The sequence below is a fragment of the Theropithecus gelada genome, chromosome 6, assembly GCF_003255815.1.
Source record: "Theropithecus gelada isolate Dixy chromosome 6, Tgel_1.0, whole genome shotgun sequence".
Taxonomy (NCBI): domain Eukaryota; kingdom Metazoa; phylum Chordata; class Mammalia; order Primates; family Cercopithecidae; genus Theropithecus; species Theropithecus gelada.
In genome coordinates, this window is record NC_037673.1 from 174,221,352 (window position 1) to 174,238,405 (window position 17,054).

Consider the following 17,054-nt stretch of genomic DNA (forward strand, 5'->3'; position numbering starts at 1 on the left):
ATTGGATTCAGAAAAGAACAAGAATGATGTTTCTTGCAACAAAAGAAAAGTGATTATGTCACGAGAGGAGAGGCTGGAGGGCCATAGGAGTTCCCAGCTGGCTCGCTCATCCGTCCAGGAGGTGGGGTCTCATGGTTTCATTTTGCTCTGGGCCTACTTAGAGTTTTGATAAATGCAGAGTTACATAACGAACCCGACAATGAAGATATAGAATAGTTCTGTCACCCCCCAGCATTCTCCTGTGGCTCTCTAGTCCACCCCCCTGCCCCACCCCATCCCCTGGCAACCACTGATCTGCTTTCACAATAACTGTATGGGTTTTTTTATCTTTCCTTTTTTGTGAGCAGTGTTTAATTCCTTTGCTCTAATATGTAATATTAGAACATATTACAAAGTAGCAAGAAAAATACGACATTGGTGTAAAAATAATCTACACCTCACAGAAAGAATGAAGAGCCAGAAATAGATTCTATTCTGTAGAAAATCTTACACAATAAAGGACTTCAAAACAAGGGTAAGGAAGGATTCTTTAATAAGAGGTGCTGGGATAACTGGATAAAAATTTGGGAAAAAAGTCATACCATGCGCCACCCTTGCATTTATTTTTATTTTATTTTATTTTATTTTGAGATGGCGTCTCGCTCTGTCGCCAGGCTGGAGTACAGTGGCGCGATCTCGGCTCACTGCATCCTCTGCCTCCCGGGTTCAAGCCATTCTCCTGCCTCAGCCTCCCAAGTAGCTGGGACTACAGGCGCCCACCACCACACCCTGCTAATTTTGTGTAATTTTAGTAGAGACGGGGTTTCACCATGTTAGCCAGGATGGTCTGGATCTCCTGACCTTGTGATCCGCACGCCTCAACTTCCCAAAGTGCTCGGATTACGGGTGTGAGCCACTGCCATTGGCCCACCCCTGCATTTATTGAGTTAAATTTTAAAAATCCTATCCTAGGAAATTGGTGTTGGGGCTCAGAAAATGATAGCCCAAAGTATGGAGCTGTGGGAGGCTGAGTGCTTTGAACTAAAGTCTCTGACCATTGCTCACTCCTCTTCCCTCCCAAAACCCTCCTGAAGCGCAGGGAGGGGCCTTCTCTAAAGTTATCTTTTGTTTCTAAGGGAAGTTCCTGCAGAAGCAATGCCATTGTCTTGAGCCCTTTCCCTAGCATCTCATAAAACATGGATGATTCACTCACAGGAAAGGATACTGAAGGTGATACCATCTCTTCTGAGGACTGAGCCACTTGAGAGGTTTTATCTGCATGACAAGACAGCCTTTGTTTGCCATGCATTTCCTCCCCTCAACCTCCTAGCATCTGTCGCCACCTCCTCCCAGAAACCTCAGGCCCCAGTTTTTGGAGCTCAAATGCTATTTAGACTTCATCAATCTGGCCCTTACTAGAGTCTCACATTTTGTGGGACTCCTGCGCATGTATGTAATACATTTGCATGCCTTTTCTCCTGTTCATCTGTCTACCGTCAGTTTTATTCCAGGGACTCAAATTATTGAAACTTCGGAGAATACAAGGAATGTTTAAAACTTCTACACTGACAAAAAGTTAATTCGATTACTACTGAATTAATGGGAGAATTGATTGCTTTGAAGGAATCCTCCCCATCCCTAACAAAAAACAAAACACAATCCCTATGGGGAAAGAGTGACAAAATCAACTATTTAATACAACTTGGTGCACACTTGAAAATAATATCAAGATGCAAGGATGGCCACATACTGGGGGAGAACCTCAACTTTGCTCACATCCTTCTTGGCTATGAGGCAGGCCAAGGCTCCCGGAGAGGAAGTGGGGAAGCCTGGGGCATTTGCCAAAGCCTGTGAGGTCAGGTTGGCTGGGAGGCGGCTTGGGCCCCTTGGCCCCAGGCAAGGTTCAATCAACTCTCCACCCCAATGGCTTCTGTTTGGGCCAGGGCCACCCAGGCTCCTCATGCTTGGGCAGGCATCTCTGGGATGTGCCATCCCAACGCCCCCGCGGGCACACAGTCCTGCTGTGGGCCTTCTCCCCTGCTATATATCATAAGGTTATTGAGCCACAGTTTCCTTATGTATATGTGGAGGACACTGGCTTCTTGATTATCTCTGAGTACCTCCTGTGTGCAAAGCCTGTGGTGTTGGCGATAAGGCAGTGATGAAGACAAAACGTGCGCCCAGTGGACTTTTTTGGTTGAGACAGGGTCTCACTCTGTTGCCCAGGCTGGAGTGCAGTGGTGCAATCTTGGCTCACCACAACCTCTGCCTCCCAGGCTCGAGCGATTCACCTGCCTCAGCCTCCCAAGTAGCTGGGATTACAGGCGCCTGCCACTACACCTCAACTTGGCTAATTTTTTTTGTATTTTGAGTAGAGACAGGGTTTCACCATGTTGGCCAGGCTGGTCTTGAACTCATGACCTCAAATGATCCAACTACCTTGGCCTCCCAAAGTACTGGAATTACAGGCATGAGCCACCGTGCCTGGCCCATGTTTGTTTGTTTTTGAGACAGGGTCTCTCACACTCTCTTATCCAGGCTGGAGTGCAGTGGCACGATCACTGCTCACTGCAGCCTCGACCTCCTAGGCAGCCTCCCATCTCAGCCTCCCAAGTAGCTGGGACTACAGATGTGCACCACCACACCCGGCTAACTTTTGTGTTATTTGTAGAGACAGGGTCAACCTATGTTGTCCAGACTGGTCTAGAACTCCTAGGCACAAGCATTCCTCCCTCCTCAGCCTCCTAAAGTGTTGGGATTACAGGCGTGAGCCCCAAAGAGGGTGATGGGAGTAGGGGCCAGAAGACAGAATGAATAAACATGCAAGATAACTTCAAGTCAAGTGCTATAAAGAAAACAGGTCGGCTGGGTGCGGTGGCTCACGCCTGTAGTCCCAGCACTTTGGGAGGCCGAAGCAGGCGGATCACGAGGTCAGAAATTCAAGACCAGTCTGGCCAGAATGGTGAAACCCCGTCTCTACTAACAATACAAAAAATTAGTCGGTCATGGTGGTGTGTGCCTGTAGTCCCAGCTACTCAGGAGACTGAAGTAGGAGAATTGCTTGAACCTGGCAGGCGGAGGTTGCAGTGAGCCAAGATTATGCCACTGCACTCCAGCGTGGGTCACAGAGCAAGACTCTGTCTCAAAGAAAGGAAAGGGAAAGGAAAGGAGAAAAGAAAGGAGAAAAGAAAAAAGAAAGAAAAGAAGAAAATAAAACAAAACAGGGCAAGGCACGGTGGCTCACTCCAGTAATCTCAATACTTCCGAAGGCTGAGAGTGGAGGATCTCTTGAGGCCAAGAGTTCGCAACCAACTTGCGCAACATAGGGAGACCACGTCTCTATTTTGAAAAAAAAAAAAAAAAAAAAAAAAGTAAGTTGTGCAAAGGGGAAGAAGAGGGGGGACGCATGGGGAGGCATGGAGGATTCAAGGGGAGGTTGGCCTGGAATGAGGCCCAACCAAAAGGGAGCAGAAGTCGGCAACACAGATACCTAGCTTTTTCTCCAGGACTGCTCCTAGTCTCAGCATCTGAGGCCTGAGGAGGAGTGGGGACTTCTTTACTCTTTCCCTCTAGAGCAGAGGGTCTGGAAGGATAGAAAATTCAATCTAGGGCTGGGTGCGGTGGCTCATGCCTGTAATCCCAGCAATTTGGGAGGCTGTGGTGGGTGGATCACCTGAGGTCAGGAGTTCCAGACCAGCCCGGCCAACATGGCAAAATCCCATCTCTATTAAAAATACAAAAATTAGCCGGGCATGGTGGAGCATGCCTGTAATCTCAGTTACTCAGGGGGCTGAGGCAGGAGAATCGCTCGAAGTTTGGAGGTGGAGGTTGCAGTGAGCCGAGATCACACCACTGCACTCCAGCCTGGGCAACAGAGCAAGACTTCATCTCAAAAAAAGAAAGAAGAAAAAGAAAATTCAGTCCGGTCTTGGGTTTGGGGTCAGTGCCTGTTCTCTCCTCCCTAACCTTCACCCTTCCTCCTTAGGAAGAATGGGCAGGTCCCATCTTCTCCCCTTCCCCCCTTCCCCAGGACAGCGACCAACAGAGGGCGGCAGGGTACTGCTGGACCCGCTTGTCCGCAGAACCGAATTCTGCTAAATACCCAGTGGGCAGATTAAGTTCGGGACATGGGGACCAGCAAGGCCGGGACGGGAAAGACGAGTTTTCTGTGTTTTTTAAACAGAGTCTCGCTTTGTCGCCCAGGCTGGAGTGCAATGGCATGATCTCGACTCACTGCAACCTCCGCCTCTTGGGTTCAAGCGATTATCCTGCCTCAGTCTCCCGAGGAGCTGGGACTATGAGACTACAGGTGCCCGCCACCGCGCCCGGCTAATTTTTGTATTTTTAGTAGAGACGGGGTTTCACCGTATTAGCCAGGATGGTCTCGATCTCCTGACCTCGTGATCCTCCCACCTCGGCCTCCCAAAGTGCTGGGATTACAGGCGCCGGCCACCGCGCCCGACCTGGAGTTTTCTTTTTTTTAAGCATCGCTTGGTATTTCAAGAGCGCACCGCGGGCACAGCCCAGCTACCCCGCTCACGGCCCCCGCGCCGCCCTCACTGAGCTGGGCGGGCAGCGCTGTAGGCGTAACCACTTGGGGCTTCTGACCCGGGAGCCGGGCGCTGGGTTGAGTGCGGGGCCGACGCCTCCTCTGCTGGGTGGGGAACCCGCCCGCCGGCGAGGAGCGGTCGCGGCCAGCGGCTTCCGCCGACTGGGAGGCCCGCGGCCCGGCCGGAGGGACTCGGAACCTGGAGGCGACCAGGCGCGACCCTCTAAAGTACTACTGGTGCGGCTTTTCTGGCCATCGCCCTGCTCCCGCGGGCGACTCCACTCGGCACGCGCGGCGGGGAGGCTCGGCGGCCGGACGCAAAGCTGCGAGCTCGTGGTACGGCCACCCCTCCACGAAACCGCCAGTGGGCGGGCCCGGGCCGCCGATCGACCGCCGTGGCTTCCGGTTCCGATGACAGTGGCGCCGGAAGCCGGGGCCGGGGCTGCGGGGCGAGGTGAGAGCGCGCGGGCTTGGGGCCGGCAGGTGCGGGCCGAGGGCGGGCACGGCGGCCGGCAGAGCTGAGGCGCGCGGCGGGGAAAGCTCGGCCGGCCTCCCGGGTCCCAGCCTTCTCCGGATTCCCTGCTATCCACGACTAAGCCCCGGACAGTCTGCCCTTGGGCTTGTTCTCTTCTCAGTTATCGGCCCCGGGCCGGGAGCTGGAGTCCCAGACTCAGGTCCCGGCCCAGCCCCTGAAGAGCCGCCTCAGCCGGGGGAGTAGCTCGGACTCAAACGTCCCGTCCTCGTGCGACCGCGCTGGGTCGGAGGTGAGCAGGTGCGCACCGGGCTCGGCAGGGCTTTGGGGCAGGGTCTTTGGAAGGATGACTAGGAGTTTCCTGTCGCTTGCATGTTAATGCGGGTCAAACTCCCAGTAGGCGCTGCTGTCCAGGGAAAATGATGGGCTTTTTCCTCCCTCCAGTTTTGGTTAATGAGAAAAGAAAGAAACTTCAAGTAGGGCTGTGTGGTTAAAAAAAAAAAAATGGAAGAGGGCGATATGACAGGGTAACTGGTGTGAGGGTGGGGCAGAGGGGTCAGCATTAGATACTGTGGTCTAGCAGAGCGTCTCTGAAGACGTGACATTTGCGTTGAGACCCAAATTAGGAGGAGGGTATGGGAAGATATGGGGAGAGAGTGGTCCAGGCAGCGGGAACAACCAGTGCGAAGGCCCCGGGGCAGAAATCAACTGGGAGTATCGTCAGGGAACAGAAAGAAAGCTAGTGTGGCTGGAGTATGGTAAGAAAGGGAAAGAGTGGTAGGAGATGAGGTCGGAGAGTCGGGGTTTCCTCACGTAGAGCTTGTAGGTCATAGAAAGGAATGTGGAGTTTTTTCTAAGTACAGTGGAAATCTTTTGGTTTTAAGAAGAGGAGTGACATATAGGGTAGAAAATAGATGCAGGTGGCGGCTGCAAAAGTCTAAGAATTGGCTGGGCACGGTGGTTCTCGCCTGTAATTCCAGCACTTTGGGAGGCTGAGGCTGGCAGATGGCTTGAGCTCAGCACTTCAAGACCAACCTGGCCAACATGGTGAAACCCTGTCTCTCCAAAAAATTAGGCCTGGCGCAGTGGCTCACGCTTGTAACCCCAACACTTTGGAAGGCCGAGGCGGGAGGATCACTTGAGGCCAGGAGTTCAAGACCAGCCTGGCCAACGTGGTGAAACCCCATCTCTACTGAAAATACAAAAAATAGGTCTGGTGGCAGGTGCCTGTAATTCCAGCTACTTAGGAGACTGAGGCAGGAGAATCGCTTGAAACTGGGAAGCGAAGGTTGCCATGAGCCAAGATCATGCCACGAGACTCCATCTCAAAAACAAATGACAAAAAAATTAGCCAGGTGTGGTGGGGAGAGAGGGAAGAATAGGGACAAAAGGGAATACATAAATAAATACAAAGGAGAAAAGGCCCTGCATGGACCAATTAAATGTGTCATAAACTCAGGAGTGTTCATGGGGGGACTACATGGTGCACTTGTAGTGCCAGCTTCTTGGGATGGGGGGCTGAGGTGAGAGGATCACTTGAGCCCAGGAGGTCGAGGCTGCAGCGAGCCCTAATTGTACCACAGCACTCTGGCCTGGGCAACAGATTGAGACCCTGTCTCTCTCTCTTTTTTTTTTTTTTTTAAATTTTTAAGCAACCCTAGTAACTGAAGAGACCCTGCCTCAAAAAAAAAAAAAAAAAAAAGCATTAAGAATTGAGTCAATGGAGGTTATCTAATCTTTGTCAGGCAAAAGGGACCTTTGTGATTTGCTCAAACTTCTTTTCTCCCTGCAGAGGAGCCCCTTGTTTCAGGATGCCAAATACTCCAGGATAAACCTCCATGCATGCCATCATGGAGATTTACTATTTCACTCATGTCTCTTTCTACCCACTCCTACACGTTTGAGCTCAGGCTCTCTAGGGCGAAGTTATGAAATGGATGTGTCATTTAATCAGCAAATGTGTTGTTGTTGTTGTTGTTGTTTTTGAGACGGAATTTTTGCTCTTGTTGCCCAGGCTGGAGTGCAATGATGTGGTCTTGGCTCACTGCAACCTTCACCTCCCTGTTCAAGCGATTGTCCTGCCTCAGCCACCTGAGTAGCTGGGATTACAAGCGCGCGCCACCACACCTGGGTAATTTTTGTATTTTTAGTAGAAACGAGGTTTCACCATGTTGCTCAGGCTGGTCTTAAACTCTTGACCTCAGGTGAGCCACCTGCCTCAGCCTCCCAAAGTGCTGGAATTACAAGCGTGAGCCACTGCACCCGGCCAATCAACAAATTTTATTTTTTTTTTGAGATGGAGTCTCGCACTGTCTTCCAGGCTGGAGTGCAGTGGCGTGATCTCGGCTCACTGCAAGCTCTGCCTCCAGGGTTCACGCCATTCTCCTGCTCCATCCAGCCTCCCGAGTAGCCGGGACTACAGGCGCCCGCCGCCTCGCCCGGCTAATTTTTTGTGTTTTTTTAGTAGAGATGGGGTTTCACTGTGTTAGCCAGGATGGTCTCGATCTCCTGACCTCATGATCTGCCCGCCTTGGCATCCCAAAGTGTTGGGATTACAGGCGTGAGCCACCGCGCCCAGCCCCAGTCAACAGATGTTTACTGAGCATCTGCCATGGACCAGGCCCTGGTCTGGGCACCGAGCGGGAGAATGGACAAGACTGCACTCCAGCCATTGAGCAGCTCACAGACCAATGGGGGAGGCCGACGTGGACAGGCCGTTACTGTGCTGCAGTGGTTGAGGACTCAGATGGGTGTGGTATGGCCACTCCTGCCAGGTTATGAAGCAGAAAAAGAGGCAGGGAGATTTCACTGAGGGCTTAAGGGAGGTGATAATTTAACTACAGCTTACGTACTCTATACAAAGAAGTGCAGAGGGTGCTCTAAAAATAGGAACAACTTGTGCAAAGGAAGCAAATATGTAATTGCAAAGGGCTTATATGTCAACCATGGCAGTGTTGGGCACAAGGTAACAGGATCTGGTGTGTGTTTCGGAGGGTCATCCTGGTGGATAATTTCTGTATATGTGAGACCTTGGGGAGGAAGGCTTAGGACCAGTGGACATGAAATTTCAATCATCAGTACTTCTTTAATCATGAAGTTTGTAAAGACAAACACAATTCCTTGTGCCTGGTGCAGATGACTGACTATGATTCAGGCGGAGTGCTTGCTCTGGACAGACTGAATTAACTTCCTGGATTTTTTGGATAGAATACCCGCAAACAGTTCTGTTTTCTCAGTTCACTTATTTTATTTTTAAAAATTTGGCCAGGTGATTTGGCTCACACGTGTAATCCCAGTGCTTTGGGAGGCTGAGGCAGGTGGATCACTTGAGGCTAGGAGTTTGAGACCAGCCTGGCCCAAATGGCGAAACCCCGTCTTTACTAAAAATACAAAAATGAAAAAAAAAAAAAAATGAGCCAGGTGTGGTGGCGCACCTGTAATCCCAGCTACTTGGGAAACCAAGGCATGAGAATTGCTTGAACCCCAGAGGTGGAGGTTGCCAGTAAGCCAAGATAGTGCCACTGTACTCCAGCCTGGGCAACAGAGCAAGACCGTCTCCAAATAACACAAACAAAAAAAGTACTGAGTTGGCCGGGCGCGGTGGCTCAAGCCTGTAATCCCAGCACTTTGGGAGGCCGAGATGGGCGGATCACGAGGTCAGGAGATCGAGACCATCCTGGCTAACACGGTGAAACCCCGTCTCTACTAAGAAATACAAAAAATAGCCGGGCGAGGTGGCAGCGCCTGTAGTCCCAGCTACTCGGGAGGCTGAGGCCGGAGAATGGCGTGAACCCGGGAGGCGGAGCTTGCAGTGAGCTGAGATCCGGCCACTGCACTCCAGCCTGGGCGACAGCGCGAGACTCCGTCTCAAAAAAAAAAAAAAAAAAAAAGTACTGAGTTAATCACACTCCTCAGGGTGACACTTACTGGTCCATGCAGGGCCTTTTTCTCCTTTGTATTTATATTCCGTTTTGTCCCTATTCTTCCCCCATCTTCTCACCACAGGAAACCATTCTGATGTGTTTGGTGTATATCTTCTTTTTGTTTTTTTTGAGACAGGGTCTCACTCTGTTGCTCAGGCTGGAGTGCAGTGGCATAATCATGACTCACTGCAGCCTTGATGTCCCGGGCTCAAGCAATCCTCCCTCCCACCTCAGCCTTCTGAGTAGCTGGGACCACAGGCATGTGCCACCATGCCCAGGTAAATCTGCCATGTTGCCCAAACTAGTCTCGAACTCCTGAGCTTAGCAGTCTGCCTGCCTTGACCTCCCAAAATGCTGAGATTACAGATGCGAGCCACTGCTCCTGGCCTATATGCATGCATATATATATATAATTTTTTTGTTGTTGTTTGAGACGGAGTCCTGCTCTGTCTCCCAGGCTGGAGTGCAGTGGTGCAATCTCGGCTCACTGAAAGCTCCGCCTCCCGGGTTCACGTCACTCTCCTGCCTCAGCCTCCGGAGTAGCGGGGACTACAGGAGCCCGCCACCACACCCGGCTAATTTTTTGTATTTTTTTTTTTTTTTTTTTTTTGAGATGGAGTCTCGCTCTGCTGCCCAGGCTGGAGTGCAGTGGCCAGATCTCAGCTCACTGCAAGCTCCGCCTCCCGGGTTCACGCCATTCTCCTGCCTCAGCCTCCCGAGTAGTTGGGACTACAGGCGCCCGCCACCTCGCCCGGCTAATTTTCTGTATTTTTTAGTAGAGACGGGGTTTCACCGTGTTAGCCAGGATGGTCTCGACCTCCTGACCTCGTGATCCGCCCGTCTCGGCCTCCCAAAGTGCTGGGATTACAGGCTTGAGCCACCGCGCCCGGCAATTTTTTGTATTTTTTTAGTAGAGACGGGGTTTCACCGTGTTAGCCAGGATGGTCTCGATCTCCTGACCTCGTGATCCTCCCGTCTCAACCTCCCAAAGTGCTGGGATTACAGACGTGAGCCACCATGCCCGGCCGCATATATTTTTAATTTACATAAATGGATTCTGCCTAGACCTCATTTTTTTCCACCTCAGTGCCATGTGTGGATCTTACTGATGTTGCTCTGGGTATATTTGGGACGCACTTTCTAAATGTTCCACAGGTTTCCATAGATGCATCCCCCACATTTTACTTACTTACTTGATTCCTCTAGTGATGAGGTCCCTGGATTGTTTCCTACTCCTTGCCACAATGCAATCCTGTACCATCTCCTTCCTCAACTTTGTAAATACAATTTTATTGCTTCTCATAAAGGCAATTTTATTGCCTTTTGGCTAAGATCAAGTGTAGTAAATACAATTTCAAGATGCTGATTTGAGCTTGCCTTTGATAAGCCTGGTAGCTCTTGGGGTCTGACAGGCTGGATTGTTTGACCTTCATGAGGTCCTGGCTTTTTTGAGCCATGTTTATTTTTGATAAATATATCAAAATGTTTGATATGTTTATTTTTGAAAAATTGTGATTCTAGTTCCCAGACACTCTTGGCCAACATTCTAGTGTCCTGCCGTCTTCCCTAGTTGATCATTCTCATGAGCTCTGTGGTTAATTTTCTGTTTCTCGTCATCATTAATGGTTGCTGTACACTCATTCCAACACAGATATTTGCTGCTTTCCTTTCCTGGTGAAACAGTGGCCTGTGAAGCTGGTCCTGGGAGTGCCTGTGATGAGAAGTACTTAGAGAAGGACTCCCAGGTCAGAGCCAGACTGTCTGGCTTCAGTTCCCAGCTTCTCCACTTCCCAGATGCCTGACCTTGGGCAACTGATTTAATCTTTGTGTCTCATTTTCTCGTCTGCAAAGTGGGTCTAATCATCGTACCTACCTCATAGTGTTTTCATGAGCATTAGGTAAACGAATTAATGTATGCAGTCATTAGAGCAGTGCCTGGCACAGAACAGGCTCCTATTTGGAATGTCAGCTGTTAACAATAGCAATAATAATAATTACATCATTTCAGATAGGAGACCCTGTTATATTTTGCCATAATGGATCACATCCAGTTGCAGGATGTTTGTACAGAGAGGATGGGGGGGGTGGCTTAGCTTCTGGACTCCGTGACTATAGATTCCAGTGTAATAGCATTCGCTGTAAGGAAAGAGGGAATAAACACAGCCCCCAAGGCCCTGGGTGCCATTTCACTATCACTTGTTCCCTGTCAGGTTGGGTGACAGTGGCTACAGATGGGCCAAGGTGCTGAGGCCGGGACTCATGCTGGTGGGAATGAGTGAAGAGAGCCTGTGAAACTGGGAAGATCTTGGTGGTCACCTTGGACATAAGATTCTCTTTCTCTTTCTGATGTTCCTCCGTACCCTTCTTGAGAATGGGCAATGGGCTAGATTTGAATCTTTCAGAGGGAAATGTGACAGAACCCTCTCATTTCAAATCTCATAGATGGAAGGATGGGGAAGGAAATCAGCTGTGTCACAGACATTCTGAGATTTGCCCACATGTTCAGTGTCAAAGGCTGCTCTGAAATGGAAAGGAGCAGTGGCCCAGGGTAGAAAGGACAAGGAAGCCCCAGTGGTAGGGAGAGGAGACAGGACAAGAAAAGTCAACTTTCTTTCAATGGTCTAATGAGGAGGGAGGCTGGTATTGCAGCAAGAGAGGTTCTGGTCTGGTTGGGGAGGCAGGCCCAGTGACCAAAACTGAAATAGAAGGGTGCAAAGTGAGAGTAGAGGGAGCTAGGTGGGCACAGGCTAGAGACAGCTGCTAAAGATGCTGACGTCTGAGCTAACTCAGAAGTGATGGGCCAGCCTCTCAAGTAGTCAAGGAGGTAAGGGTGATGGAGAGCAGGCCAGGTGAGGAAGCAGCATGTACCAGGGCACGGGGCTATGAGAGAGCAAGGGTTCTGTGCCTGTCTTCAGGTGCGCAGCGGGTGAGGGTGAGGCAGGGGTGGTAGGCAAGCCCGTCAGGCCGGCATGGTTGGCAGTTATTCCCCAAGCTGTGTTTCCAAATATCAGCCACTCAAGGACAGCCTTTATGGCTTATGTTACTGTAGTATATGGAAAAGCAGTTCCTTTAACTGTAAGAATGTGGCCATAATGACTCTACGAAAACACATGGGCCAGGCATGGTGGCTCATGCCTATAATCCCGGCACTTTGAGAGGCCAAGGCAGAAAGATTGTTTGAGCCCCAGGAGTTGGAGACCAACCGGGGCAACATAGGGAGACCCCGTCTCTACAAAAAAAAAATTTTAATTAGACAGGTGTGGAAGCACATTCCTGTGGTCCCAGCTAGTCAGGAGGCTAAAGTGGGAGAATCCCTTGGGCCTGGGGGGTCAAGGTTGCCATGAGCTGAGATAGTGCCACTGCACTCTAGCCAGGGCAACAGAACAAGAGCCTGTCTCAAAAAAAGAAAATACATACGTGTAATATGACGTTATGCAGCATGTGGATTTCTAGTTAGATAGTATTGCCAGCTAAGGGCTCTGTGAGGCCTGCTCTCTATTCTGATTTAAAAGGGAATGAACAAAGATTAAGGCATGAAAAGAGTTGAAAATGGAATAATTTTGTCATCATGATTCAGAAAAACCCTGTCCTCACAGCAGCCTGCATCCTGCACTGGAGTGAGGGGATGGGATGTTACATGCTTACCGAAACCTATGTTTTGGTAAGCAGGGAGCATTGATACATGATGTGGGAATGGTGAGAGGGATCTGAAGAGGTGGTCTGAGCACCCTGCCTGCCATGCCACCGTGGCCCAGATGGGGCCTGACCCAGCTGACCCTTCCCAGGCTGAGGCCACCATGGAGCAGTGTGCGTGCGTGGAGAGAGAGCTGGACAAGGTCCTGCAGAAGTTCCTGACCTACGGGCAGCACTGCGAGCAGAGCCTGGAGGAGCTGCTGCACTACGTGGGCCAGCTGCGGGCTGAGCTGGCCAGTGCAGGTGGGTGGCCACCCTTGCAAGTGCCCTGCGACAGCCTCCCTGAGGACATGGGAGACCCGAAGCTACTGAGTGACAGGGTTCCGGAAGGACGATGATGAGGATATTGGTACCAGCATCTCTAGGCCTCCTTGAAATCGGGTAATGACAGTCTCTGAACTATTTCAAAAAGCCCAACAGAAATGATTAATTTACCTGAGATGATTCCCATTTACATTTTGTTTTCAACTTACTTTTCTATTTTTAACTTTTTTCTTTTCATTTTATATATATATATGTATATATATATATATATATATATATATATTTTTTTTTTTTTTTTTTTTGTGGAGACAATGTCTATGTTGCCTAGGCTGGTCTTGAACTCCTAGGGGCTCAAGTGATCCTCCTGCCTCAGCCTCCCTAAGTGCTGGGATTATATGCATGAGCCACCATGCCTGGCCTATTTTTAGCTTTTAAGATTTTAAAGATAATTTTAAATTTAGAGACCAGTTCTAAGAATAATATAAAGAACTGATATATACCCTTTACTTGGATTCACCACCTGCTCATATGTTGCCATATTTGCCATTATCATTACTTTTTAACCATTTGAAACTAAGTTGTAGATAACATAGCCCCAAGCTTTCAGTGTGTATTTCCTAAAATCAAGGGCATTCTCTTGCATAAAAACAGCATACTTATTAGAACCCAGAAATTGCCAGGCACGGTGGCTCATGCCTGTAATCCAGCACTTCGGGAGCCCAAGGCGGACAGATCACTTGAGGTTAGGAGTTTAAGACCAGCCTGGCCGACATGACAAAACCCCTTCTCTACTAAAAATACAAAACTTAGCTGGGCATGGTGGTGGGCTGCAGTGAGCAGAGGTCACGCCACTGCACTCCAACCTGGCCAACAGAGCGAGGCTCCATCTCAAAAAAACAAAATAAATAAATAAATAAATCCAAGAAATGAAACATTGATATAATATTACCTAGTAACTATACTTCACATTTCTTTCTTTCTTTTTTTTTTTTTTTTTGAGATGGAGGCTCGCTGTTGCTTAGGCTGGAGCGCAGTGGTGTGATCTCACCTCAGCTGCAACCTCCACCTCCCAGGTTCAAGCGATTCTCGGCCTCAGCTTCCCGAGTAGCTGGGATTAAAGGCGCATGCCACCACCTGCAGCTAATTTTTGTATTTTTTAGTACAGACGGGGTTTTGACATGTTGGCCTAGGCTGGTCTTGAACTCCTGACCTCAAGTGATCTGCCTGCCTCAGTCTCCCAAAGTGCTAGGATTACAGGTGTGAGCCACCACACCCAGCCAATGTAGTTCACATTTCAATTTTGCCATTGTTCCAGGAATTTTTTTTTTTTTGGAAACAGAGTTTTGTTCTCATTGCCCAGGCTGGAGTGCAATGGTGCAATCTTTGCTCACTGCAACCTCTGCCTCCCAGGTTCAAGCAATTCTCCTGCTTCAGCCTCCCAAGTTGCTGGGATTACAGGCCCATACCACCATGCCTGGTTAATTTTTTTTTTTTTTTTTTTTTGTATTTTTAGTAGAGATGGGGTTTTGCCACGTTGGCCAGGCTGGTCTCAAACTCCTGACCTCAGGTGATCCTCCTGCCTTGGCCTCCCAAAGTGCTGGGATTACAGGTGTGAGCCACCATGCCTGGCTGTCCCAGGAATTTTCATAAAGCATTTTGATTTCTAGTCCAGGAACCAATCCAAGATCACACACTTCATTTCGTTTCTCCTGTCTAATCTTTAGTTTTTTTAATCTGGGACATTTCTTCTGTCTTCCTTTATCTTTCATGACATTGGTATTTTTGAAGCATTCAAGCCAATTTTGCAGAACATCTCTCAATTTGGAGTTGTCTGATGTTTTCTCATTACTTAGGTTTATTGCATTATTGCTGTTGTTCACTTTTATTTTGGAGACAGGGTCTCACTTTGTTGCCCAGGCTGGAGTGCAGTGGCATGATCTTGGCTCACTGCAGCCTTGACCTCCTGGGCTCAAGTGATCCTACCACCTCAGCCTCAGGAGTAGCTGGGACCACAGCAATACACTACCACGCCCAGCTAATTTTTTTTTATTGTAGAGATGGGGTCTCCCAGGGTGGTGTTGAACTCCTGGGTTCAAGTGATCCTCCTGTGTAGCCTCCCAAAGTGCTGGGATTATGATCCACTGCACCTGGCCTGATCTTCACTTTGATCACTTAGTTAAGATGGTATCTGCTAAGTTTTTCCACTGTAAAGTTCCTAATTTTTCTTTGTAATCACTAAGTAGTTTGTGGGCTATAATCCTAGCACTTTGGGAGGCTGAGGCGGGCAGATCACTCGAGCCCAGGAGGTCAAGACCAGCCTGGTCAACATGGCAAAACCAATTAGCCAGGTATGGTGGCACATGCCTGTAGTCCTAGCTACTTGGGAGGCTGAGGCATGAGAATCGCTTGAACCCAGGAGGCAGAGGTTGCAGTGAGCCAAGATTGCACCACCGCACTCCAGCATGGGTGACAGAACGAGACTGTCTCAAAAAAAAAAAAAAAAAAAACCCACAACCAGTGGTATGTGGGAGATACTTCAATACCCTATAAATGTCCTGCTGTTTACCAAATTTCAGCCTCTACTCGTTTTACTATCCATTAATGATTGTTGTGTGAATTATTACTAAGCTGTCTGCAACATGGTGATTTTTCCTGCTTTGTCATTCTTTATACATTTATTAGTTGGCATTCAACTGTAAAGCTTTCCCTTCTTTCATTATTATCACTTCACACTCATATTCTTATTGTATTCAATAGGTTATAATCCATTACGGTTATTTAATGTAATGTTCAAATTGTCTTAGGTCTGACCAGCGGGAGTCCCTGGTTCCTATGTCTTTTTTAAAAACTGAGCTACAATTCACTTACCATTAAACTCACTCTTTTAAAGTACAACTCTGGCCAGGTGCAGTGGCTCATGCCTGTAATCGCAGCACTTTGGGAGGCTAAGGCAGGTGGATCACCTGAGGTCAGGAGTTTGAGACCAGCCTGGCCAACATGATGAAACCCTGTCTCTACTAAAAATACAAAAATTAGCTGGGCATGGTGTTGCATACCTGTAATCCCAGCTACTCAAGAGGCTGAGGCAGGAGAATCGCTTGAACTCAAGAGGTAGAGGTTGCAGTGAGCCAAGATTGCGCCAAGGCTAGACTGCACTCCAGCCTGAGCGACAGAGCAAGACTCTGTATCCAAATAAATAAATAAAGTACAACTCTGGATGGGCATGGTGGCTCATGTCTGTAGTCCCGGCACTTTGGGAAGCTGAGGCAGGTAGATCACTTGAGTCCAGGAGTTCGAGACCAGTCTGGGTAACATGGTAACTCCGTCTACCAAAAATACAAGTATTAGCCAGTCTCATAACCCGGTCTTAAAATAAATACATATATACATACATAGATGAAAATCTTAAATAAATACATACATAGATGAAAATCTTAAATAAATACATACATAGATGAAAATCTTAAAATAAATAAATACATACATAGATGAAAATCTTAAAATAAATAAATACATACATACATAGATGAAAATCTTAAATACATACATACATAGATGGAAATCTCAAAATACATACATACATACATACATAGATGAAAATCTTAAAATAAATACATACATACATAGATGAAAATCTTACATACATACATAGATGAAAATCTTAAATACATACATACATAGATGGAAATCTTAAATAAATACATACATAGATGAAAATCTTAAATACATACATACATACATAGATGAAAATCTTAAATAAATACATACATAGATGAAAATCTTAAAATACATACATACATAGATGAAAATCTTAAAATACATACATACATAGATGAAAATCTTAAAATAAATACATACATACATACATAGATGAAAATCTTAAATAGGCCGGGCGCGGTGGCTCAAGCCTGTAATCCCAGCACTTTGGGAGGCCAAGACGGGCGGATCACGAGGTCAGGAGATCGAGACCATCCTGGCGAACACGGTGAAACCCCGTCTCAACTAAAAAATACAAAAAACTAGCCGGGCGAGGTGGCGGGCGCCTGTAGTCCCAGCTACTCGGGAGGCTGAGGCCGAAGAATGGCGTGAACCCAGGAGGCGGAGCTTGCAGTGAGCTGAGATCGGGCCACTGCACTCCAGCCTGGGCGACAGAGCGAGACTCCGTCTCAAAAAA

The 17,054-nt window shown here is 48.4% G+C and overlaps 1 protein-coding gene across 6 annotated transcripts in view; it reads left to right on the plus strand.

The window, feature by feature from the left end:
* Positions 1–4,888: 4,888 nt before the first annotated feature.
* The window catches only part of RMND5B (required for meiotic nuclear division 5 homolog B), a 19,649-nt gene continuing 7,483 nt past the window's right edge, over positions 4,889–17,054 (plus strand). Inside the window, exons 1-4 of one of the 6 annotated variants that reach the window (XM_025387359.1) lie at positions 4,889–4,982; positions 5,164–5,300; positions 9,060–9,201; positions 12,709–12,859. In XM_025387359.1, coding sequence (XP_025243144.1) covers positions 9,184–9,201; positions 12,709–12,859 — 169 coding nt within the window. In that variant the 5' untranslated portion in view covers positions 4,889–4,982; positions 5,164–5,300; positions 9,060–9,183. Of the gene's footprint in view, positions 5,301–9,059; positions 9,202–12,708; positions 12,860–17,054 lie in introns of all 6 variants that reach the window. The other 5 variants (XM_025387363.1, XM_025387360.1, XM_025387362.1 and 2 more) reach the window with 5 other exon arrangements.